We start from the raw sequence: 25,875 nt of genomic DNA, 5'->3' as shown, positions 1-25,875 counted from the left end.
TCTCCTGCTCCAGAAAACGAAACAGTTCCCCAACTATTTAATGGGAAATTAATGTGACAGAGTAAAATGTGGACACAATGATCCTTTCTATTTCCTCACATTTATATTCATGGGCCAAGTATCACTCTGCAGTGCTCCCAGTCCACGGTAAGCCCTTGGTTACTCTTGAAGCTTGGCCCCATACACACCAACTCCACAAGTTACCAAGTGAAGTATCAGACTTGTCTCAGAACATACTTCTTGCAATTTGAGCATCTTATGTGTGGGTTGGGTTAGGGTAGAAGTATAGTCTGGGTTAGGGTAGAATTATCAAGTGGAAATTATGTACCTCATGGCTCCCTGAAGATGGAAATGCTGCAGGCAGACTGCTCTGGCAGCTGTGTTTCCAGTGCCACAATATCTTTTGTTGCATCTTCACCTTCTCTCTCTCTTTTTCTACCATCCTTTGGCCCTCTCTAAGCCTTTCTATGTTCTGCTGGAATTCCTGCAGCTGGAGCTCCAGTTCTCCCTGGTTCCTATGAAGATGCTCTTCCTGAGACAGGCAATCTCTCTCCCTTTCCTGCAGCTGACTTTCTTTGATCTCCTGCTCCCTTTGCTGCTGGTCACACTCACGGGACCAGCGCTGCTGCTCCTGGTGAAACTGTTGCTGAAGTTTGTGTATATTCGCCAGTTCTTCCTTTTGCTTTTCCAAATTTTGGTATTTTTCCTGGTCTAGGAGTATGTTCCCACGAGAACTGTGACCACGACAGGTTCTTCCATACTCCTGCAGTAGCGTCTTATGGATCTCCATATGACTGTCCTGGATGGTTAAGGCTGCCTAGTCACCAAAAACAAATATTATTTTTTCACCTGATTATGAATTTTCTATAGAAACAGTATGTAAAAATAATATTATTATTTGAGCATTGATGCTCAGCCGCTTCTTTGGAGTCTATTCCTTATGTTTGCACAGAATTGTGTGTTCATGAATGTGCTGAGAGACACTTTGCAATGAACAGAATCTTTTTATTCCTTTTCAGTTAGTGATGAATGTTATCATTTAATTTTGATATTACAGTCAAAACCCAGATGCACCATTTAGGATCAGAGCCCCATTGTGTTTGATGCCATTTTGCAATAAATAGAGTTTCTGCAAAGAGCTCTGAAATGCCACTTCTCATCAGCGGATTTCAAAGAGCTCTACAGAAGAAGTTTTGTATCTTCATCTCCATTTTACAGATAAGGAAACTAAGTCACAGAAAGGGGGAACTGACTTGGCTGAGTTCATCCAGCAAGCCAATCTCAGAGACAGGAACTCAGGTGCCCTAAGTCCGGGGTACATGTACACTATAGGGAAGATCGACCCTGCCGTGGTTGATCTTCCGGAGTTGAATTTAGTGTGTCTAGTGGGGACAGGTTAAATCGAATCTACAGGGCACCCCTGTCGACCGTGGTACTTCTGCCCCTCCCCATCCCCTGTTAGAAGTAAGGGAAGTAGACAGGAGCACAGGCTCCCATTGACCTCCCTCAGAGGAGACAGCACAGAAGCCCAAATTAAGATACATCGACTTCAGACACTGTAACAGGGTTCAGGCCAGCAGACCCCTGGTGGAAGGGTGACAGGCAGCTAAGGATGCAGCTGGGGCTAGGGGAAAGAAGAGCAAGACACAGTTAAGCTCCAAGGTGGAAGCAATAAGGTGTGGTGGCAGTTAATTAATGAGGCCCAGCTGGTCTCACTGCCAGAGTGCTGGCTGGGTTTCAAAAGCAGGCCCAGTCAGAGGGGCTGGGGAGAGGAAGTAGACATGGTAGTGAAGCAGAGATGGTGGAGGTAAGAGGAGAGGAGACACAGAAGGAGAGAAAACAACACTTACAAAGACAGCAAGGGGGAGAGAGAGGAGCTCAATAGGAAGTGCCTGGGCTCCCCTCCCACAGTGACACTGAAGCCCTGGCTGTGGAAAAGGCCAGGAGGAAAGGACTGATCAGCTGGCTCAGACTGGCAGAGGAGGGTGCATCTTAACCCCTCCAGCTGAAGGGAGAGGCCAGACCCAGGCTTATCCTGTCACATTACACTCCTGTATTGCAGACTTGTCCCCAGCCAAGACTCTATTCGCTAAGCTGTCCACTAAGCTGTGCAGCTACACATGCTCTCCTCAAAAGTGCCCATGGAGAAGAAGGATGGTTCAGCGGTCAAAGTACTAACCTGGGACTGGGGAGACTGGGGTTCATGTTCCTTCTCTACCCCAAGACTGCCTGTATGTCCAAGCACAAGCCTCTTAGCCTCTCTATGCTTCAGCTGTAAAATGGGGCAACTTCCCTACCTCACAGAGGTATTGGGAGGTTAGATACATTAATATCTGTGGTGCTCAGTTACAACAGGGATGAGGCCCACAGAAGTCCAGGTGGAAAAAAGAATAAAGCTGCTCATTTTGTCACAGAGCAACTACTTTCAGTAAAACCTGCATTTAAGCAATTGGGCCACGGCCTGCTCTGGGGCCGGAGCTGCTCAGGGAATCCGTTCCAACAGGAGTCACCTGAGGCTTCCAGTGCTGAAGAGCAGCATAGTGCAGTAACAGCCTTTAGCTGGGTGCAGTAGGCACTTTACAGCTTCCCTGGCTCTTGCTTGCTGTCTTGGCCCAGCTCTTTTACTGGGCTTGGAAGACAGGGAGGGCCACGGTTCTTTGTCTTTGCTCCTCTCTACTTCCTGTGTTTGATAGTAGAACAGAAGTGAACATCCCCGGTTCCTAACATTAGGGAGCGATTATAGCTTGATCCAGTGCAGAAATTGAAAGGGTGGCAAGATTATAATGCTGTAGTCAGGAACACCACACACTGCCAGGCCCAGTCTGGGTCTAATATGCTGACGTTGTGGACATGAAAAAGTAGTTAACTATCAATTTCATATTTTGATAAACTGTTTTCTTTTGAGATTTTTCAGAAAAGAAGTCCTTCAGACATTAGATAAAACAGATTCTCTGGAAAATTGGAAAAAGATCAGTGGTTCTTCCTGCCTTGCTCTAAACCTTACAATAATGACAACAGAACTGTGCAGATACATAAGACCCCTCATTCTAAAGCATCAGGCCTGGTCTACATCCACCGAGTGACATCCCTCAGCACTGTGATAAATTCTGGGCACTGATTGCCATGGGCAGGTTGACTAAATTCTCAGTATAGATACAGTTAGTCAATGGAAGAATTCTTCTGTTAACTGAGTCACCGCATCTGAGATGGATTAGCTGCATTAACAGAAGAACCCTTCCTCCAATGCAGGAAGCATGTACGTTCACTTCAGCATGGCAACAATTGCCTGGTAGAGTACCTGAAGTATAGATGTAGCCTCACAGACACTTTAAAAACAGTAATTAATTAGGCCTCACGACACCAATGGAAGTATCCATGTAGCTCTGGTCCAAATTTTCAGACTGAACAATTTTCTCATGGTTTTATCAAAATTAAAAATTTTAAAATGACTTTTTTCATGACATTTTTCAATTTCTCTTCAGTAAAATAAACAAAACATTTTACTTCAAATGGTCAAAGATGTATTATTTTGATCACAAATGTCAACATTTTTAACATTTTCATCTCAGAGGGGTAGCTGTGTTAGTCTGTAGCTACATGTTACAAATGAGCCACACACAATTTAATTTGTTTCATTAACTGTTTCTTCTAATGACACATAACTTCCGTCTCCTTCCTTTTTTTCTGCTACACATACCATGGATTCTGTTATTTCCACTTCAACCCATGTGATGAAGTGAGTTTTCCCACCTAATAAATTTGTTAGTCTCTAAGGTGCCACAGGACTGGTTGTTTTAAATATTTTTGTATTTTTCTTGATGTGAGATGAAATCTAATGTTGTAATATGGGATTTTTCTGTGGGATGGAAATTCAACTTTTTGACTATTCTGGCTAATTATACCCTGTTTACAGTTACAAGTTTAAATAATATAGCCAAGATCACCCAGGAAATTTACAGTAATGCTAGCAATAGAGCCTAGAAGTCTAACGCTTAAAAGTGTATTCTAAGCATTAAACTAAACAGTTCAATTACTGGTCAAGCACATCACAATCTGATTCTTAACAATAAAGCTAAAGTTTGAGAGAACAGATGTCTGTCGTACAAGAAATAGCTGTGCAATTTACATCACCTGGAGAACGTTTTAACTGAAATATCCAAATTTTCCAAGATACTGAGCAATATCTCTAAAGGGGATAAGGTGTTAATTGACAGATTTTCCTAGATCCTCCATCATATTTTCCCCGTAGCTATTTGGAAAGCTTTCTAAAGAAGCATTCTGCTGAATTCATAAAAGGAGAATATCACTGTAGCACAGGCTAAGCCAACACATGTAATACGTTACTTAAATCATGCAACAGCAAAAACTAAACAGAATATATCATGGTGACACAGTGTCTGAAATGTTCTAAAGTGGAACTTTAAAAGATGCGTTACTGCATGAATTTAACAGAGTAATCACCTGTATGCTGTACAAGAGACGGGTTAAGTTCTGGATTGCTTGTACAATCTGGAAAATAAGAGAAGGATTTTCAAAACTATGAAAACTATGAAGTTAACCTAAATAATAAATTCATATTTGGACTTTCTACTCACCTCTGTTGGTGTGGAACATGAGAAATTCATGTGTTCCTACAATAAATATAAATACATGTAATGGTGAATAGTTGTTATACACTTTGAAATACGATATTTGAGGTAATGTTTCTTCCTAGTTCAAATACACATATAGTTAATTTATGCAATATTACATCAAATCTTTTGTGTCATGTGAAAAAAAGACAGAAACAGTAATCTATGAAGACTAATAGTTCACCAACACCAGAAATTACTTTGAAATCACTAGCGATCCCAAGGACAACTTTAAAAACAGAAGTATTGCATCCTCCATTTTAATCCCCACGTGGACAACTCTTACGAAGAAATGATATTTCCATTAACACTTTGCTTCCTTGAAATTTTTGCAAATACCATATCCTGATTACAGTGAGTACAGCAGAGTGACTTGTGTTACTTACAGTCAGTTGTAACAGAATCCTGAAGAACCACAAGTTACATGCACCAACACAACAAGGGGGTATTGTCCTAGCATACCAGGGTGAATAATTTAGATGTGTTATGATGCGTGAAATAGAAAGACAAGTGCTTTCAGTTCCCTGAAAAGTGAACCAATAGCCTACTAATATGCATCCTGTCAAGGCTTGTTGATATCCGAGGTGGGTTGTTAATTTTACATTACATTTTTTCTAACACTTTGAAAATTTAGAAATCGGGGTTTAGGCAGAAGTGGAGTAGTTACCAGCACTGCTTCCATCTTGAAAAACAGCTCCTATGAAAAGGATGAGGAAGAACAGAGAGCGGCTAAATGACCCTTTCTGACTACTTCGAACACACTATGGCTGCGTCTACGCTGCCCCTCCCTTTTGGAAGGGGCATGTAAATGCAGCCGATTGAAAATGCTAAGGAGGTGTGGATATGAATATGCAGTACCTCATTTGCATAATAGCAGCCACTCACCATTTTGGAAGAGCTGCTTTCTAAATGCAAAACAGCCCTGTAGATGGGGTACCTTCGAAAGGAAGCCCCACTTTCCAAAGCGCCCTTCTTCCTAATTTTTTCAGAAAGAAAGGTGCTTTTGAATGTATGGCTTCCTTTCGAATTAATGCCATCTACATGGCTAGTTTGCATTTTGAAAGCAGCACTTTCAACGTGGTGAACGGCTGTCATTATGCAAATGAGGCACTGAATATTCATATCAGCACCTCATTAGCATTTTCAATCTGCTGCATTTACATGCTCCTTCCAAAAGGGAGGGGCAGTGTAGATGCAGCCAGGATTACTGTTCACCTGTTTTTGGTTGCTGGAATATTTGGACTCTCTCTCACTTCTTCATGACAACAGAAGCATCCTCAGCATCATGTTGTGGACAAAAACTTACTGTCGCATCTTACTTTTGATTATAAAGAGTAAAATAGGGGCCTGATTCAGTTTTGATAGAAGAAGTGAGGGCAGAAAGGTCAGAAGCTGTTGCTGCTGAGAACGCAGCCAAGGTCAGGAGGAAGTGGAAACATTAAACTTGCCACATTTCCCTCCCCCCATCTCTTTCCCTTTCCATCTTCTATCATCCCTCCTCACAGTTAAACCTTTAACCGAAATGTTGCTCCTTCAGTGCTGCTCAGCTCTGCGGCAGATTCCCTGCAGAAGCCCCAGTGCAACAGGAGCACTAAAAAAATGGAAACAGTGGCCTCCCCACTTGTGGCCAGGTCGCAGAGGTGAGCAGCAATGTAGAAACAGGTAGGCAGCTTTGGTTAAATATACAGTGGGAAAGAGGGTGACCATGAGAAGGGAGGGAACAAATCACAAGAGAGAGGGAAGGGTGGTACAGGCGGCAGGGCAGATGGTGGGAGTTGCTTTAAAACCTTACATCTTTTACGTTAAAGAGAGAAATGGGGGTGTCTAGGGAGGAAAAGACAATCAACCATTCTTCCTTCCTCAACCTTTTTAATTTCATATACTGGGCCTGAAATGGAACTAAAATAACATCTGTGCCTGCCTGGCCACTGACATCACTAAAAAGTGGTGAATGGCCAGTCAGAACATATAGACAATGGGTGCCCATAACTATTTTCTTAAGAAATACTTGGAACCATGGGCTGCCCTTGAAATCCCTTGTCACTTCTCTTGTGCATGCTTAGTCTGCCACCTATTGGTAACTGATTTTTGCACAGCAAGAAACTGGCTCCCAGCTGTTTTGACTTGAAGTCTGTGATGGTTTTGAATGTGTCTCCACAAACCCCAGGTTGGATTATTGCAAATCACCTAGGTTTTGTCCAATTTTACTCACTTTTACTCCTCTGCTAGGCTTTTTTAAAACTTTTTAAAGCACTTTTACAATTTTACTTTCATTTTTAGTATTTTCCCCCATCTCTCTCACTCCTTTTTATTGCTTCTCTGTAAAACTCCCAGATCTCTCCTTATCTCCACAGGAAGTCCTCAGGTTTTGCCCGATTTTGATCCCTTGTCTAACTTTCTGAAAAAAGCATCTTGCTGCTGTCTGTGATGCTGCACATGTAGGCACAACCTGGGAAAGATTTTTGCATCTGACAGTTTAGGACTAATTGCATATGTTGTTTGAAGAGTTAAGGGGTTTTGAATTAGTGGCTGTCTCTTATTTAAAAATTGGCCTGCTTTGTGTCTGAGTAAAATTCAAAACTTTGTGTAAGAACACCAACCCTTTTCTATAAGGGAGTCGGTAGCAGGGTCTAAGCACCCTGATTAGGACAGCCAGCAGAATTCCTATTTGTGATAGGATGGGGTGAAGGGCTTTCACTGCCAGGTGCCAGAGTTGGGAGTGGAGGGATTCCCACTATCAGTCCAACATAGGTTGGTGTTAAGGATAGTATAGTATAATGTATAGTACATTAATACAACCTGAGCTGGCAGATACTGATACAGATACCCCTGAGAGGGAGCGTGTCCTCTTTTTTGAAAGTTCAAATACGGTAACCCTCCAGTAGCCTGTATGTAAGTGGTACAGAGAGGTGGTTGCTACTCCTCTAGCTCACAGGCTTGTATGTCTGCCACAGTGATTTTTCTAAAGACATTCGTGGGTTAGTGACCTTCATTTCATTTCTTTTCATTTATTTGAGCTTAACAAAACGTCCCATCCAGTGTTATGGGCACAGATACAGTCCTTCGAGTTCACAGTTTTATTATTGATTTATTTATCTATCTATCTGCCCCGCAGGAACCTCCAGGCCATTGGGGTGGGTGTCATACAAGCACACAGCAAGAGATATCATTTACAGTACCTTTTCCTCCACCACAGAACCTGCCACTTCAGTCACAGCATGACACATCCTGGGACTGAAGTCAAAAGAGTCTTCGGCTCCTTCGATTTCTGTAGCTAGCAATGAAAACCCCAACAAAATATGTGGGAGAGGTAGAAAAATAAGAAAAATGCTAAGCATGACATAGTACATTCGTATTCTAAGCAGAGAAACAAACAGCACATAGTATGATGACCCTACAAAACACCAAATTGCAGATTGACATGAACTGTCCCCCATTCTGTCTATAAATGCTGATGGGAAATACGAAAAGGTGAGCGAAAAGGTGGCATTTGCTTTCTTTTCTACCTCAAAAAATAAGACATTCCCCACCTGTATAAAAAAAAAATTAACAAATGTAACGGAGTTCTCTGTAGCAGTAGTTTCACAGGGTTTTCCACCAGAATTTTCAACTGGCATTTTCAATGCAAGCTAAGAAACCTACACTACACAATGGTGGTAATTACTGGAATGTCAAGCTCCACACATCGATCGATTCACAGACCCTCTCATGACAGTCAGTGGAAATTATTTAAAAGGCAATATACGCTGGTCTGGAGTTGAACAGTACAGACAAGATAGTGTTATACCTATATGAAATATTAATGTTGACTGTAGGAAGGTACGCATCACAGAAGACCCCCGCTGGTGTAAATTATCCACTGACCTCAATGAAATTATGACAATGTAAACTAGCTGAGGAGCTGCTCCCTTCTATTTTTTTTTTAAATTACTACTACTGTATCAATTTTAATTGATCCTACACTGTCTGGAATGCAGCAGGCTAGGAAACATCCGGAGACAATTAGTACGGTTATCTGGGCAAGTGAATGTGTCAGGATTTACTTACAGCCAATAGAAGAGGCCAACATTTCACTGGCCCCAGGTGGGGGTATCAAGCCTGGGTCTTCAGTACTCTTCTCTGTTGACCTGTTTGCATCATTTGCTTGTGATAATATTACAGCAACGTGGAGGCTTTCAGCTGGAAAGGAAAATAGAATATATTATAGAAATAAATGAAACAGATGCATTCTGCACAAGTAATCACAGTATTTTTGTACTGGAAAGTGATCTCCTTGGAACTGCTGTAGCATCAGCCTCAAAACCCTGATGTCTAAGGCAGAGTCAAGAGCAAGGGAGGTGGGAAAGAAAATCAAAATTAAAAAGGGGGAGGATGAGGACGATGTGTGTATGCTTCATTACACTTAGTTATGAGTAACTTATATAATGCTGATTGATTTCAGGAGATGATTATTTCATAAGAGGCACCCGCAGACAGCTCAGGCTCCATTATGACAATGGAGATGCAGCTTTCCAGCAACTAAATAATACTTTCTTGGCAACTGATGTATTTCCTTTGAGAACTTGCGGTTTTGCACTGTAAATCTATGTCTTTCTCCACAGACAGTGACTCAGTACATTTCATTCAAATGTGTTTTGTTTTAAATAATATTAGAAGAAAACATTTCTCCATTCATGAAGACCTCCAAAACATGGGTCATTTTTCTCCACTGATTGCAACCATCCTGTGTCACTGTTTCCTTCTTTGACAGGATTGGATGGGGAGAGGGGAAAGGGAGAAGTAGACATGCTACATCTTGAGCTGAATAAGGCTTTTGATACAATCTCACATGAAATGTTCATGAACAAACTACAACACGGTGATCTAAATGAAATTACTACATGGCAGGGTCACAACTGGTTGAAAAACCTTACTCAAAGAATAGTGATCAACTGCTCACTGTCAAACTGGGAGAATACATCTAGTAAGGTCCTGCAGAGGTCCATGCTGGGTCTAGTACTAGTCAACATTTTCTTTGGGCTACATCTACACTACATCCCCCCTTCGGAGGAGGAATGAAAAATGAGGGAGATCTCCTTTGGGAGGAAAAAAACAATTCTGAAAAAACCCTTCTTCCTATTTTATTTCAGGAAGAAGTGTTCTTTCGAAAATGTGTTTTGTTTTAAATAATATTAGAAGAAAACATTTCTCCATTCATGAAGACCTCCAAAACATGGGTCATTTTTCTCCACTGATTGCAACCATCCTGTGTCACTGTTTCCTTCTTTGACAGGATTGGATGGGGAGAGGGGAAAGGGAGAAGTAGACATGCTACATCTTGAGCTGAATAAGGCTTTTGATACAATCTCACATGAAATGTTCATGAACAAACTACAACACGGTGATCTAAATGAAATTACTACATGGCAGGGTCACAACTGGTTGAAAAACCTTACTCAAAGAATAGTGATCAACTGCTCACTGTCAAACTGGGAGAATACATCTAGTAAGGTCCTGCAGAGGTCCATGCTGGGTCTAGTACTAGTCAACATTTTCTTTGGGCTACATCTACACTACATCCCCCCTTCGGAGGAGGAATGAAAAATGAGGGAGATCTCCTTTGGGAGGAAAAAAACAATTCTGAAAAAACCCTTCTTCCTATTTTATTTCAGGAAGAAGTGTTCTTTCGAAAATGTGTTTTTTCCCCCCAAAGGAACCCTGTCTACATGGCTGCTTTTGTTTTCTTCTGGAAATGCGATTGTGTGAGATTATGCAAATGAAGTGTGAGATCTGCAAATTTGCACTTAATTTGCATTTTCAATCTCCCTTATTTGCATTCCTCCTCTAAAAGGGGAATGCCGTGTACACGTAGTCTTGATGAAATGGAGAACAGAGTGGAGGGTTTACTTACAGAATTTGTGCAGAACACTAAGCTAGGAGAAGTTGCATGCCCTTCAGAAGACAAGATTAGAATTTAAAATGACCTTGACAAATTGGAGAATTGGTCTGAAATAAAACAGGTGACATTCAATAGGGAAAAAGTACAGGATACTGTACTTGAGAAGAAATATTTAAGTGTACAACCACATTTTTAAAAAAATGTATACAAACTGGGGAAAGTGCAGAAAAAAGTACAAAAAAAAACCTGTAAAGGGTTAGAAAATATGACATATGAAAATAGGTTAGAAAGTTGGGTATGTTTTGTCTTCAAAAAAGACGACTGAGGAAGGCTCTAATAAGAGTTTTCAAATACATAAAAGACTGTTATAAAAGGGACAGTGATCAATTGCTCTCAGTGTCCACTGAAGGTAGCACAAGTAGCATTAGTAAAAACTTTCTAACTGTAAAAGTAGTTAACTTCTAGGACAGACTTCCAAGGGAGGTTGTGGAATCTCTAGCATTGGAGGTTTTTATGAACTGATTGGACCAGTAAGGAAAGGTCTAAGTTTAACATGATCCCTTCCAGCTCTGTATTTCTCTAACTCCATAAAACATGCAACCCACAGCACCAGGGTAGATATTTCTTAGAAATCTCTTATCCAGCTATTCACATAGCTCAATCCTGCTGAGCTATTGGAATACCTGCTAAACCTCACCACAAGGCAATATGACTGCAAACTAAGAAGGTTTCAACAGATTATTTACTTCAAATACCTCTCTTTGGACCTGCCTACATCATAGGCACCAATTCTGCGCATGATCCAGGGCTGGAATGCAAAATCAGTAGGTGCTTAACATCTACGTGCAGCCAAGCACCCCTCCCTCACCCTCAATGCTTCCCACCTGCTGGCAGCCCTAACAATCAACTCCTCTCCCTCTCTCCATCTCAACGCCTGCCACAGGTCAGCTATTTCATGGTGTGCAGGAGGTGCTGAGAGAGAGGAGGGAGTGGGGATGGGGCACAGGTGGGGGAGGGAATGGAACTGGATGGAAAGAGGCAGGGCGGGACAGAGTGGGGACAAGAAGAGGGGGAGCCTGGGGGAAGAGATGGAGTGAGATCATGGCCTGGGGCACAGCAGGGGTGGGAAGGGGCAGGGTGCAGGTGGGGGTTTTGTGTGGATAAAGCCTGGAGCAGAGCAGGAGTTGAGCACCCCTGGGGAAAGCTGCAAGCTGGTGCTTGTGGTCTGCAGTCACTGCTTCATTTCCTCACAGACAATCTCACCTTCCCGGAGAGCTGCTGCCAACAATGAGGAAGCCTGTGGCATTTCTCCAGAGTCAGGTTTTATAAGGAGATGAGGTTCCACATGAACATCTTCAAATCCACTCATATCCCCAAGCTCTGCATAGATATGCAGCTTGTCTTCCAAGTAACTGCAGATCTGCTGGTCCTGGTTACTCAGAGATTCTATTAACCAAATTTGAACATGTCGTGTTAGCAATAACACCATTCCATTCTGAAGGTAAAGTATGCTCCCCACTGCTCTTCTCATCTGTCTGCTGCATAACCACTGCTAACTGAAAGCTACTACGTACCTATGAGCAAAGCCAAGGAGTGACTCAGTTTGCATAATACCTTTTGTAAACTGAAACGGACAAGATTCATTCTGTTCATGGTCTGCACTGATGAAAGCTGATACAGGTCCTGGCAGAAAATTCCCACAGTGGCAGAAAGTCGGACTGCTAAGAAATTCTAGTGGGGTAATCTTGACTCTATTGAGGCCATCTGATTCAGCCCCCAAAATGGGCTAATCCAGAGAGGAGCTCTGACTAAGGCAGCTAGAGGAAGTGAGGATTCAGTGCATCTCTCATAAGCCTCCACCACAAAGGTCCCAATGGAGACCTAAAGTCATCTTCTCATTATAACTAGATACACCTCTATTACTCATAACCTATGTATCACTCTAATCTTTGTTCAAAATATGCCTTGTGAAGTATCATTTGAAAACTAACCACTTGCAGGTCAATAACATTATGGTGACATGTAAATTATATGTACAATTATGAACTTAAGTCAGAATTATGAATGAAACGTGTCTAAGGGATAAATATGGGGTAGAGGGGAAAATGTTTTTCAAAGACAAAAGACAAACTGGCACCTCTAGCCAAGTATCATCAAATCTGACTGGCAATCACCCATCAAATGGCCATTCTTTGGCAGAGAAGGTGGGGGAGGGCAGGAACAGATCAATCTGCATTCTAACAAACAACAAGAAAGACTCCCTTTCACCACAGGACTCTTGCCTCCCCCCTCACAGCTGGAAGAAACTTCATCGAGAGGTAATGCATTTTAAAAGGTACCTGGACTACAGAAGTAGTGGGCAAAAACACCCCCGACTCTCCCTCTCTCCCTCCCACAAAGAGAAAGGAACCGGTCTTTGGGAAAATTCTGACTTGACAGTTTGATCGGCAATATTCCTGGGAACCTCTGGTAAGGATTTTAGTTTTAGCCAACTCTAGTTTGTTAAGTTTTAGTTAAGTTTCATTGGCCTTTTAAAATATTTTTCTTGGCTGCAGTGGGCTAAAAATATAAAATAGGTGCATACAATGAAATAAATGTGTACACTCAAGTCACGCATGTCAAAGCATTCCCTTGCTTTACCACGTCTGCTTATCTGTCATAGAACCATCCTGAAGTCAGGATTCTGGTGTCTTAGTACTTGATGCACATCCCTTTATTAGTCACTAATCCCGATTATTGTTTAAACTTCTATGTCTCTGGCACTGGAATTTTAAGCATAGTGTGAGAGGAACTGTACCTTGATATTTTTGTATCTTGGCTGCTTTGGCTTCAGCTATCTGTCTATCCTCATCAGATTCGCTAATTTTTCCTTCTTCCTCTGGGCAACTTTAAAGTTGAAATGCAAACAAAGGCTGACAAAGTTAAATCTGTGTATCACATACATACATAAATTTCAGATACTAAAACTACAATGCAGTACTTGCAACTTGTATTTTAACAGAGACGCAGACCTTTCTGCAACATTTAAAAAGTATTTAATACACTCATCCCTCGCTATAGGAGCACAATTGGTTCCCAAATTTCTGCTCATAGGCGAAAACTCATAAGAGTGACACTAAATTCCCATTAAAATACATGTAAAAGTCTCCAATTCATTCCAAATGGTTATAACTTGACATAAACCAGCTGAGTTTAAGTACTTTTCTGATGTATTTGAATAGTTTGGTACCAGAAATAGGATGTAGTGTTTGTATGTACAGCAGGGATTCCCAGCCTGGGAGTCGGGACCCAGACATGGGTCCCATTAGATTTGTTACAGTTCGCCAGCTGGGCAGTTCCCAGATGCATGTGGCTGTCAAAGAAGCCATTTGCAGTTTCTTAACACTGCTGCCTCAGGCAGATATCTATCAGTAGAGAGAGCTGCCATCTCCAGCAGCTCTCTCTGTCACTAGGGACAGCAATTACCTTATACCTAGGTATTTAGGAATGCAGGGGGGTCTAAGACTGGGGGGAAGTTTGGGGTTGCGGGGAAGGGGTGTAAGGCTGGGGGTAGTTTGGGGCTGCAGGGAGAATCTAAGGCTGGGGGTGGTTTGGGGCTGCTGGTGGGGTGTAAAACTGGGGGCAGTTTGGGGCTGCTGGGGGAGTGTGTGGCTCAGGGCAGTGTGTGGCCGCTCTAAGATGGGGGATGCTTTGGGGCTGGTGTGGGGGGGTTTAAGGCTGGGGGCTGTTTGGGATTTGGGGGGGGGTTAAAACCTGGCCAAGGGTCAGGTCTGTGGGGTGGGCAGGGGATGACTAATACAGTAAACCCTGGAGTTACCCAGGGGTTGCTCCTGCAAACCCTGCATAACTCAAATTTTCCTGCAAGGGGAGGGGAGCCAGAAACCACCAGATTTTAACTTAAGCCAGAAACCACCAGGGCTGGTCAGTTTCCTGAATCCCAGAGTGGCAGGAGCTGGGAAACAGGGGCAAGCGGGTTCCAGTCTCCCCATGGCTTGTGCGATCTTATTTCAGAATAAGGCTGCTCCACAGGCATACTGTCAGAAACTCCATATCACCACTGGATCAAGTGGGTGACTCCCATGAGCATCTGGCAATGCACAGAACCTTAACATAGAACAGTGGGATCCAGATACTGATGTCAAATTATCTTAAGCCTTTGCTGAATTTGGCTGCGGGGTGAAAATCCACGTGAAACAAAACTGACACCCAAAATGGCTTGCTGAGCGCCAAGTAATCCAGAACTGACAGACTTGGCACAGCTCTGGAGATACACAATTTGTGCCATCAGATATGCACTCGGTTTGCATGGTAAAAAAAACAGATACGTCTTCCTGTACCTTTCCACTGCATTTTGAATCTGCCTCATCCAGTTACTGCGTTCTTCTTTTGAGTTTGTATGAATCTCATACATCTCAGGCCCTGCAGATGACGCGCTAATCAGAAACATCCCTCTTTCTTCATTGGCTACCTCTCTTACTATCAGCTTCTGAAGGCATATAACTGAAGGTTTCTGGTCCTATAGAAAATGATCACAACACATGAATAAGAAAAACAATCCTATAATAAAAGATAAACATTTTTAAAAGCACCGTTATTACTTTGTCAAATTAATCTTAGTCTTGATGCTTATGGTCACATTCAAAGAGGATTTTGCCAAAGATCAGCTGGTAGGCTCAAGTTTTGAATGATCAAGCAAATAAATATTCTTTCAAGTGTTCCTTTCAACAATCAAATTATGATGAATTTTACACTGTCCTGGCAATACACTGCTGGGATAAAAACTGGTGTTTATTTGTTTAAAAATGTGAGACTGCAGTGTCAGACTAGGTTAGTAATAATGTTTCCTGTCTTTTTACAGATATCTAAGAGGCACTTAAAATACTGTTAGACCTCATGTTAAATAAAATTGCTTAGGACAGTGTAATGTTCCTCAAAGGTAAAATTTTCAAAACCAACCAAGAGATTTAGAAGCCTATGCCCTATTGACTTTCCATGAGACTTAGACTTCAAATTCACCTAGGTGCTTTCAAAAAAAATGTACTCACAGGCCTTTCATGTATTTTTATGTAATACATATGGTATTATATTTGTGATTAGAACAAATCTCCAGCTTTTCTTCACAGATTTTAAAATTAATTTTATAGAAAAAAACCTAAAAGAACCTGCTTTATTTATGAACCTTTCCAAGCGGGTGAGACACAACTTGGCAACAATTCCTCCCCTCTCTTCTCTGCTCAATTCTCTCACCTTAAGTTATATATTTTAACTTTGGAATTAATTTTAATTTTCCATATATTAATTAATTTTTGCTTAGACAAGATTCCTAGCACCAGAAAAAATAATCAATGTCACTATCAGTATAATTGGATAACAAAACCTAGACGAGCATCCTACTTTGAAGAAACATGCAAATAAAATATTTAAAGTATGTATTAAAATGTTTCTATACTTACAACAGCCGCAAATATATATTTTTGATCTTTTTCTTGTAAAAACAGCAGCACATCAGTTAGAAGCAGAGCTAAGCTATCTTTAAAAAAAAAGAATGGTTTTAATTAAAGATATAAATAAATAAATAAGTAAATAAATAAAAGAATGCTTCTTTTAACTTGAAGACAAACCCTGATCAATAGAAACTGTTCAGCATTCTTACAGTAAATCCAGCAAGAAATGTCTGCACCTCATCACAGTATGCCCCAAACAACTTCAGGCTACTGTTTTACAGTTTGAGTGAATGATAGCATTTTTAGCTGCCACCTTCCTGCAACAGAATGCCAGAAAACTCATTCAGTACTAACTTGGAAGGAAAAAAGGGACACTAGCTAAAATGCACCTCTTCCACAGGTGACTAGGGCTATGTCTACACTAGCCCCAAACTTTGAAATGGCCATTTACATGGCCATTTCGAAGTTTACTAATGAAGCGCTGAAATACATGTTCAGCGTCTCATTAGCATGCGGGCGGCCGCGACACTTTGAAATTGATGCGGCTCGCCGCCGCGCGGCTCATCCTGACGGGGCTCCTTTTCAAAAGGACCCCACCTACTTTGAAGTCCCCTTATTCCTATGAGCAGATGGGAATAAGGGGACTTTGAAGTAGGTGGGGTCCTTTCGAAAAGGAGCCCCATTGGGATGAGCCGTGCGGTGACAAGCCGCATCAATTTTGAAGTACCGTAGCCGCCCGCATGCTAATGAGGCGCTGAATATGTATTTCAGCGCTTCATTAGTAAACTTCGAAATGGCCATTTACATGGCCATTTCGAAGTTTGGGGCTAACGTAGACATGGCCTAGGTGATCTTTAGAGAAATCACATTAGAGGACAGACTCACACTTATTTATGTGGTTGATGAGACTCAATATAATTACAGCACAAGGAAGTGTGGGTAAAAAAGTATGTGTGCATTTTTTTTCTAATGTATAAGAATAGTTGGCTTTCAATGGGATGTTCATGACAGCAAAAAGAGAAAACTGGATGATTAAACACCAAAGACTGAATTCTGTACTTAGATGTAAATATGGTGTGTGGCTCCAGTTAAATTTGATACTCTGTTTTCTTTTCAAACAAGGGTGTTGGAAGTTCAGGAAAGTCTGATTTTCATACTTTGTACAAAATCAGATGAGAGGTACCGGGTGGTGTAAATTTACATGTCAGTACAACACAAGGTAACGTGCACGTAAGCTGCATGCTATGGGTGAAAAGGAGCAGGTTTACAGCAAGAAATGCAAACAGTAGCAGAGTGAAAGAATCTTATGTGATTAGCTGTGTCATATGTGAATCTGGCTCTGCGCCTGCGTGATTATGCCAGTGATTAGCATCATTTCTTGGTTCTTCATGACTCCAGTGCTAATTTTGATACATTATTTGCAAATAAAGAGCCATGAAATTTCTTTGCAAGGACGTGGTACCTTTGAAACGTCCGGTAGCAGTTTTCCAGTATACCAAACCTTCATGCAAAAGTGTCCGCTCTTTCTTTTTCAGGTCTTGCTTCCTGAAAACATGGCCATTTTTCAGTTTGGTGTAAGTTTTGTTTTCAATCTTATTGAGAATCTCCAGCAGTTTTTGCCTTTTCTCATATTCATTGACTTTCAAGTCTACTGCTGCAATCATGTCCTTAATCAAGGAATGGGCTTTGCATAAATCTTTATGCTCTTCTGTTCCTTCTGTAGGAAACAAAGAACCAACAACATTACAGCTCATTCTCATTCAACGGATGACATCTTTTCCTCATTTTATATGAGCTGATTAACACAATTCAAGACTTAAACCAACAGCTATATCGTAGGTAGACCTGGGAAATTAATTTCTGGTAAGTAATGTATTTGAAAAGTATTGCCTTTTATACCCCGCAGCAGTTTGTAATTATCTCAGATTTATTCAGTAGTCAAAATTATTTGCCAAATAGTTTCTGCAAATGATTCATGTATTGCTGATTCTATACAAGGACTTAACTTCTGGTTTTCAAAATTTAACATATACATTATATACATAGATCACATGTCATGTTGTGTTCCAGAATGGATGAAAATAATTTATAATCTGGTTTACAGCATGAATAATTGCAAATTCCCCTTTTGGCAAATATGCTGGTCAGTTTATCGATCCCTAAAATATTCAAAATGGGCACAGAAAAAATTAAAACAACTTTATATGACTCGTTGTGGAAAACATTTTGTACTATTTATTGCCCAAAACCAGTTGTGAGCCACTTTCTTGAATTCATTTAAATAGTTTTCCAGGTTTAGTCCCAAAAAAGTTTCACAGCTGACATTCAAGATCTTCCGCTAAAACAATTAGATTCTTCAGATGTTTGAGGCTTATCTGAACATGACCTCTGAAGCTTTTAAAGTTTATCCATTCTTAACAAAGATACATGCCCGATGTACTGAGTGGGTGATATTAACCCCTTAAAGATAGCTTAAATGATGCACACGAGTTTTGTGTTGGTTCTTGGAACAATTGCAAATTTCATGCTTTGGGACTACGTTGCATATATTAAGCAAAAGAGGTATTAAAGTTGCAGATTTTCTCTGACAGGACGCAAACTGAATCTGTCCCTTACCTTTTGAGTACTGCAATATCCTTTCTACCAGGACTGGGTATTTTGTGATTCGCTGAGTGACAAGCAGAATGCATTCTGGGATTCCTCGACGTCTAGCCAAAAGATTGCTATTTCGCAGCTTTAAAAAATAAATTTGCATATTTTATCGTAAGTAGGAAAGTTACTTTAAAATACGAATTTACTAACAACAAAAGGATTAGCTCTATATGTGCTAGAATAAACTAAAGCTGACAAAAATGTTACATTAGCTGCACTATCCCCACTGAAATGTCAGATGTCATCCTGATACTCCCAATTATCCACAGTCTGTAGCTATCTTTCCAATTAATGCTGAGAAGCTGCAGATTACACACATAATCTAATTTTATGTTCATTATCTGTGCCTCATTTGATATATAATCCTTCATTTAGCATGGAGACCTTTCCTATACAGTTGGGGTGGTTTATAGCAGGATGTCTTAAAGATAAAATTGATGAGGTGGCTTATAACTGGAATGTATGTGTATGACAGACTGATGTCCAAAGATTTTTCTAATCTAAACACAAATGTAATTTACCAACTCTCTCGTTCAACACGACTCTGTTTTAATAAGCTATTGCAACAGAGCTATTAAATACCCTGGATCTGATCTTTGAAAGGAACTCAATCCAATTTCCCACTTTGCACATACAATTATATGTGCTCACAAAATTTCAGGAATAAAATGAGAGACTGCTTCTTAAAATCAGGCCTTGTGTTGTTTAAATTGAAACTACAAATTATGAATATATTTTCTAGCCACTTCAACAGTCACATTTTTTAAGCACTTACTTTAATAAAATTCTGGAACTTCTTATTTTGTTGCAGCTCTTTAAAGAGACTAACAGCTTCTTTTTGATGACTACAAAATTCTCCATATATATTCTTCATTTTATTGGCACTTTCCTCTGAAAACTGATGAAAATAAGAAACTTGTATTCAACAATATATGTAACTGTAAGCAGAATGTTTAAGGATTTTTGCATACTATATATTGTAATTCCTATCAGTGTTAACAGATCCTGACACTGCATCCTTCAAATCAATGGGAGTTTCACTCTGCATAAGGAATGCAGAATCAGGCCTATGGAGATTTGCACAGATAGAACAGATTGACTGTAAAAACAACTACTTGCACAAGTGAGGTGAATTGCATGCAGGTCTATATGTTTAATTTTAAACTTCAAACAAATATCCTTAGCTCTGCTATTAATATTACCTGAGTTTAATAAGATGGAGAATTTTAGAAACTTGCTTGTTTTAATCATTATTTGTGCTGTCACTTTTCAAATACAGTGAAGAGGGACAAAAGAGCATCAGCCATGTGTCTGCTCTCCCCCTCTCCCTGGCACAACTCCTCCCCGTACCACCTGTATCCCAGGGGATTGCCAGGACAATCATTCCTCCATCCCAGAACTTCACTGCCTCCCTAGTCCCGCTCTCTCCCTGCCATTGCTCGGCCCCTTCCCTCTCCCCAACTGATATGGCCCAGGGGTCTACCAGAGCAGATCTCTCAATCAGGTCCATCAGCACTCGCTGGCAGTGATCAGGGGAAGCGGAATGATGTGACCTTAGCTCACTCTGCTCCCCTGTGCTGTGCCACTCCATTTCCCACTAGTGAGTGTGGGAGGTGGTCCCGCCCCCCTCCTCCAAGCAATGCACCAGGACTCGGCGGAACAAAGTGAGCTAGGGCCATGTCGCTCGGCTTCCCCTGGCCACTGCCAGTGATGGGGGAGGGGAACCTTGCTGCTGGTGCCAGACCCTCCCACTAATGGCCTCTTGACCTTCCTGCCTATAGCATTTGGTGGCACATGCCTCCCTCATGCATTGCCCCTAAGGTACTGTGTTGTTGCAGTCATTATAGTCCCATGAGGTTAGACAGACAAGTTGGGTGAGGTAATATGTTCTATTGTACCAACTTTTGTTGGTGTGGGACACAAACTTTTGAGTTTACACATAGCTATTCTTAAGGTCTGGGAAATGTACACAGAGTTTCACAGCTAAATATAATGTTGAACAGACTGTTTAGCATAAGTAGTTAGGCCATACTTAGAGGGACCATTCAAGGTGAAGTAGCTGGTTAAAACCTTTCTAGTCAGGGAGAGGGAGGAGAAAGCTGGAGAGGGAATATAGTTAAATGTGTTTTGGGTAGTTGTAATTAGCCATAAATCCAGTGTCTCTATTCAGACCATTATTTTTTTAACATATCATATTTATTATGTGATATATATATTTATTTATTATATCATTTATTTATTATCGCAGAATTAGGAATTTAAGCTCCCAGGGTTCATCTTTTGCAGGTTTCCTTTGAAGATGGGGATTGACAGATCAGATATAGAGTGATCATTTTGTGAAAATGTTGACCACCAGGAGACACAGTATTTTTGACTTCTATCAATTTCCTGTGTAAGTTCATTCAACAACAAAGTGATTATCTAGTTTCACCCACATAGTTGTTACTGAAGCATGTAGTGCACCAGTGACATATAGCACATGATGTGATAGTAATGTTGAGATAGGCCCTATGACTTTAAAAGACGTGTTGATCATTATTGCATTGGAGATATACCAGCCAGTTTGTATCCATTATTCTGCCTGGGACTGTGCCACTTTCAGCTGGTGAGCCATGGTCTGTGGAGAGTTTGCTTCTGACTACATGTTATATGAGGTTGGGGGATGTTTGAAGGCAAAGAGAAGAGGTTGAAGATAGGTTTCTTACAGTATGTGGTCTCTACCAAACACGTATTGTAACTGTTCGAAGATAACTGTTTGAAGGGACTGGAACTATGGTGCTGCCCAGGCTTAAAATGTTTCTATCGTAAGTGGTTTATAATTTGGTTAATGGCCATCAGCAGCCCCCCTCTGGTATATGAGTTCCACTGTGTGACCTAGGAGAGGTCGGGGGCGGGTGGAGGGAGGGGTTATTTCATACTGAAGCACGCTCTGTCAGGGTGCTTGGGTGACCCATCCCATGATGCGATTTAATTCTCTGGTGGACTGTCCTTATTTGGTGAAGGTGCTTTAAAATGTGTTAGGGTGTATATCCCAGACTTTTCTTCTCTGAGCATATTCTAGGATATTCAAGCGGCTGGCTGCAGACAACAGGATTTTTTGATGTGTTTAGGGTAGTGACTGGATCTATGAATGTAGGTGTGATGATCTGTGGGTTGCTTGTATACAGCTACCTGTAGTATTCTATTGCAGAAGCTGATTGTGATATCCAGGAACTTGAGGCTAGTTGGGGAATGTTCGAGAGAGAGTTTTATGGAAGGGTACTGGTTGTGGAAATTGCAATGGAAATCTATGAGGACTGAAACATCATCCATGTACCTCAGGTACATCATTGATTTTGTGGAGCATTTTTCCAGAAATTCTTCTTCAAAATGGCCTTTTAAGAGGTAGACATAACGTTAAGATACTTTGCTAGATACTAAAAATCAGGGAATGAATAACGATACTGGATGTATGATTAATTGCAACAATCTATAACCCATTTACTCCTTTCTCTCCCCCCCAGCAGATTTTTTCTCCCCTTTCTCTCCCTGAAACTTGAGAGCTAAGTTATCACTTCACCTTGAACGATCCTAAGTGTTAACTACTTATGATAAACAATCTGTGCCACCTTTTATTTGGCTGTGACACTGTGAGAACCTTTCCCAGACTTAAAGATGAGCTCTATGGAAGCTTGAAAGCCTTTCTTTCTCTCACCCACAGAACTTGGTCCAATCACAGATACTGCTTCAGCCACTCTCAAGTACAGGTCAACACATGTAGTAGTAAAACAAGTTGCCTCACATGCCCTTGCCAAAATACATCGATGCTGTTTTGGAAGACCTTCTTCCAGAGATGAGAGGATAATTCATTCTTGCAATCCTTAGCTCAACAACTAGGTCAGCTAGTACCAGTGCTGGTGGTAGATTAAGTGACAGGAGCAACTGTCTACTATGAACTTGATTCTGGCTATCAAACATACAAATAGGTCATTGAAACTGTTTTCAATGTTTCCCTCCACCACGTGTCATCAAGTATGCATGGAATCTGAAGCCGTAACCAAGAAGTGAAAATCTTTGCTGCTTATTAACCAATCCTAAGAGATCTAGTTATCTCCCTGCCCCACAAAATTTTTAAACTCTTGAATATGCAAAGATTTAATTTTGTTCATCTCTTTACCTGCTGCACGAGGATGTCTCCAATTCTGTTGATTACAAAATTTCTCTCATTTCCTCCCTTACATGATTCCTGTCTTCTCTCCTTCATAGCGCAGAAGAATTGCCTGTGGATCTCTAGCAGTTCATCTAAGCAGGGAAATATTTTGTCTACAGTGCTGTGGTCTAGTTGCAATTCTTCCTTCATTCCTTTCCTGAATATTTCAGACATAATGAAGAGGGTGTGGATGTGATGCACTTCTGTTTGCATCAGCTCTGCAGTTTAAAGGAAGATGAGGCAGTGTAATAATCTGATTAGATATTTTCCATCATGTTATTTGACATGTATTACATAGTTTAACATTCAAATATACAGACATAAATATTATTTCTTCTGTGACAAGAATTAAAACTATTTCCCACCCCATGGTTGCATTTGCTCTCCCCATGGCACACAAATTGTGGGTCTGAAGGAGGTAGAGAACGAAAGGGAAAATACAGATATTTGCATGCAGGAACGCATGCACAGAAGAGAATACAATTTTCACAGAGGCAGCTACTCTGTAGAAAGCTCCTCTGGCTCCCTCTACTGCACTATGCTGACCAATACAGCATCAATGCCAAGCAGAGGCACAGCCAAAAATACTGAAATCCAATTCTTGCCTGAATCATATTCTTTATTAAATTATTTTCCCTAGTTGGACTTTAACATCAAAAAGTAATGACTTTCTGATATGCTGTGCTAATGCAAGTGTGTCAGCCGAAACATGGAAACTCCCAACCTCCACAATACTAATAACTTACATTTACTTTAAATCTCTCAAAGCCTAGCAATAAACATTAAGAATTAGATGCAACTGAATACTGCATATTCTTTAAATTATTCTAGTTTGTTTGCACACTAATATGTAGACATACAGATCCTGAAGTCTGTACTCATTCAGTGGGCATTTGAAGTCCCTGGAAGATTAATTGAGTAAGAACTGAATAAAAACTTGAGAGAGGCTCTCCAAACTGGCCACAGACTGTTTTTTAAATCAATTTTCTGCAAAGAATATCATTATTTTCGGTTATCTATGAGACCGCGTACTTCAATTGTTGATATTTTATTCTACAGACACCTATCAACTTTCTTTTTCAAAACACTTTTTATTAAAAATGTATTTAATACTGAACATTAAAGCATTTTAAGGACTTAATTTTGACTTCTGAAGATTAACAGGTATAAGCAAGAGAACAGACGAAATAATTTGCAATGAGTAATTTAGTGAATTCATATATTTTTTCCCCACAAACTATTAGTCTAAAGTTGTGAACTCCTCAGATGTATTAATTATTCAAAATTATTTATAACTCTCTTTGCCAAATAATTCTTTGGTCTGCAGATTATCCATGAACAATTCATTACAATAATTCATATTTCATGTTTTTGGTTAATTACATAAATCATATGGTATAATAGTTCCCTGACTGGATAATTTACACATCTATCAGACAGTGTAAACTTTGAGCTTTAAATTCATAATTTGATTTTCATGACTAGTCCAACATTTGAGTTTAAAATTCACTTTTCAGGAATGTACATGAAAATAAAGTTTGAGTTCTCCAGGGTTCACAGAATGTATAGATGAATGGGTCAAGAATAGGGTTACACTGAAATTAATTTTCAAACCCAAATGAATATCTTTAGACAATTGTCTTTGATATTCTGTTAGCTCTGCATTATTATACATCATTATTTATGCCTACATCGTCTTTAAATATTCTTAATTATTCATATTAAAATTAAGCACTGAGCATTTTTTCCAGTTAGATCACTTGTATATCCCACCTCATTGCTTGTAACAAGTTATTTTCAACTTTTTAAAAATAACTGAAACACTGACCAAAGATTACATCCTGCCTTTTGATAACATCCTTTTCTTGCTTGCTACAAAATGCTGGATCCACAACAAGACTCCACGATTCTGCCTCAAACTCTTGTGCCTCTGTGCTGAGGTCAGTCCAGAGGGTGGCATCCACATCATCTATGATAAAAATTAAAACTTTGTAAGCACCACTCACACTAACAGGTTGGTAGTATCACAGCAAAGGAAGCTCTCCATGAATGAACATTTATTCATGAATTGGTTATATGGCTGAACTGAAGTAAGCCTTAACTGAAGGCTTAATCGTATTTAAAGATTCTAACCAGTACTGAGAGAAGATTAAAATGAAAACACAAAGCCTCCAATGATGGCAACAGCACTATATTACATGTTAGTGTAAATGGATCAAAGTGAAAACAAGCAGAGATTTGGGAACCAGAAGAAATATTTTTTCAGGATCGGAACCATTGTTTGAAATACCCCTAGATGTCTCCTCTGATTGGAAATGCTTCAAATTTGTGCACACCCAGCTTGAGATTCCTTGTGCTAGATTTTGTTCTTTCTTTGTGAGAATGTCCTTCACCTCTGGAATTCACTCCTCTTGTTTCCTTGAAATAGCTCATATGTGTTTGACTTTCCAGACATGAATGGGTGTTGAGGAAGGCAGTTAGGAGGTAGCATTTTTATGTTGTGGGAGGAATATGAGTGATGTAATGTGTGTTCTGTTTGAAGCCGGGAGGGGCAGCAGCAGAGAGGGCTGGCTACGAGTGCTGGGAAGAAATGAAAGGCTGTTTTGGTTTTGTAACCTCTTATATCCTTAATTAGTGGCAAGGATGTCAAGATATTTTAAATGTTAATTTTTCATAATGACAACAAATAAAAAAATACTTAAAATTAATGCAAAGAGTTCAGCACTAATTTAGACCCTGTTGTAAGATATTACGGATCACATTTTAGTTCCCAGTTATCTGATGGTGTCATTCATTATAATATCGGAGGGGTAGCCGTGTTAGTCTGGATCTGTAACAGCAACGAAGGGTCCTGTGGCACCTTATAGACTAACAGAAAAGTTTTGAGCATGAGCTTTCGTGAGCACAGCATCTGATGAAGTGAGTCTGTGCTCACGAAAGCTCATGGTCAAAACTTTTCTGTTAGTCTATAAGGTGCCACAGGACCCGTCGTTGCTATTCATTATAATGGTGATCAGAATCATAATTAGGTTAGTTTAACCTAGTAATTAATAATTCCTCTTTGCATTTTGCAGCATAGAT

General features: G+C 40.4%; 1 protein-coding gene across 2 annotated transcripts in view; it reads right to left on the bottom strand.

Moving 5' to 3' along the window:
- The window catches only part of ARHGEF28 (Rho guanine nucleotide exchange factor 28), a 179,528-nt gene that overhangs the window by 23,410 nt on the left and 130,243 nt on the right, over window positions 1–25,875 (bottom strand). Inside the window, exons 21-34 of one of the 2 annotated variants that reach the window (XM_074995427.1) lie at window positions 24,623–24,763; window positions 22,762–23,012; window positions 19,381–19,503; window positions 18,570–18,687; window positions 17,416–17,670; window positions 15,963–16,039; window positions 14,847–15,025; window positions 13,307–13,395; window positions 11,773–11,955; window positions 8,679–8,810; window positions 7,811–7,905; window positions 4,596–4,631; window positions 4,462–4,509; window positions 329–817 (exon numbers count right to left, since the gene is read on the bottom strand). In XM_074995427.1, the coding sequence (XP_074851528.1) occupies window positions 329–817; window positions 4,462–4,509; window positions 4,596–4,631; window positions 7,811–7,905; window positions 8,679–8,810; window positions 11,773–11,955; window positions 13,307–13,395; window positions 14,847–15,025; window positions 15,963–16,039; window positions 17,416–17,670; window positions 18,570–18,687; window positions 19,381–19,503; window positions 22,762–23,012; window positions 24,623–24,763 (2,216 nt within the window). Of the gene's footprint in view, window positions 1–328; window positions 818–4,461; window positions 4,510–4,595; window positions 4,632–7,810; window positions 7,906–8,678; window positions 8,811–11,772; window positions 11,956–13,306; window positions 13,396–14,846; window positions 15,026–15,962; window positions 16,040–17,415; window positions 17,671–18,569; window positions 18,688–19,380; window positions 19,504–22,761; window positions 23,013–24,622; window positions 24,764–25,875 lie in introns of those variants that run through there. The other variant, XR_012645767.1, reaches the window with a different exon arrangement.

Source organism: Carettochelys insculpta, chromosome 5 (assembly GCF_033958435.1).
Source record: "Carettochelys insculpta isolate YL-2023 chromosome 5, ASM3395843v1, whole genome shotgun sequence".
Classification (NCBI taxonomy): Eukaryota; Metazoa; Chordata; order Testudines; family Carettochelyidae; genus Carettochelys; species Carettochelys insculpta.
The sequence above is the reverse complement of the archived record's forward strand: the minus strand, read 5'-3'. Positions and strand labels throughout refer to the sequence as shown.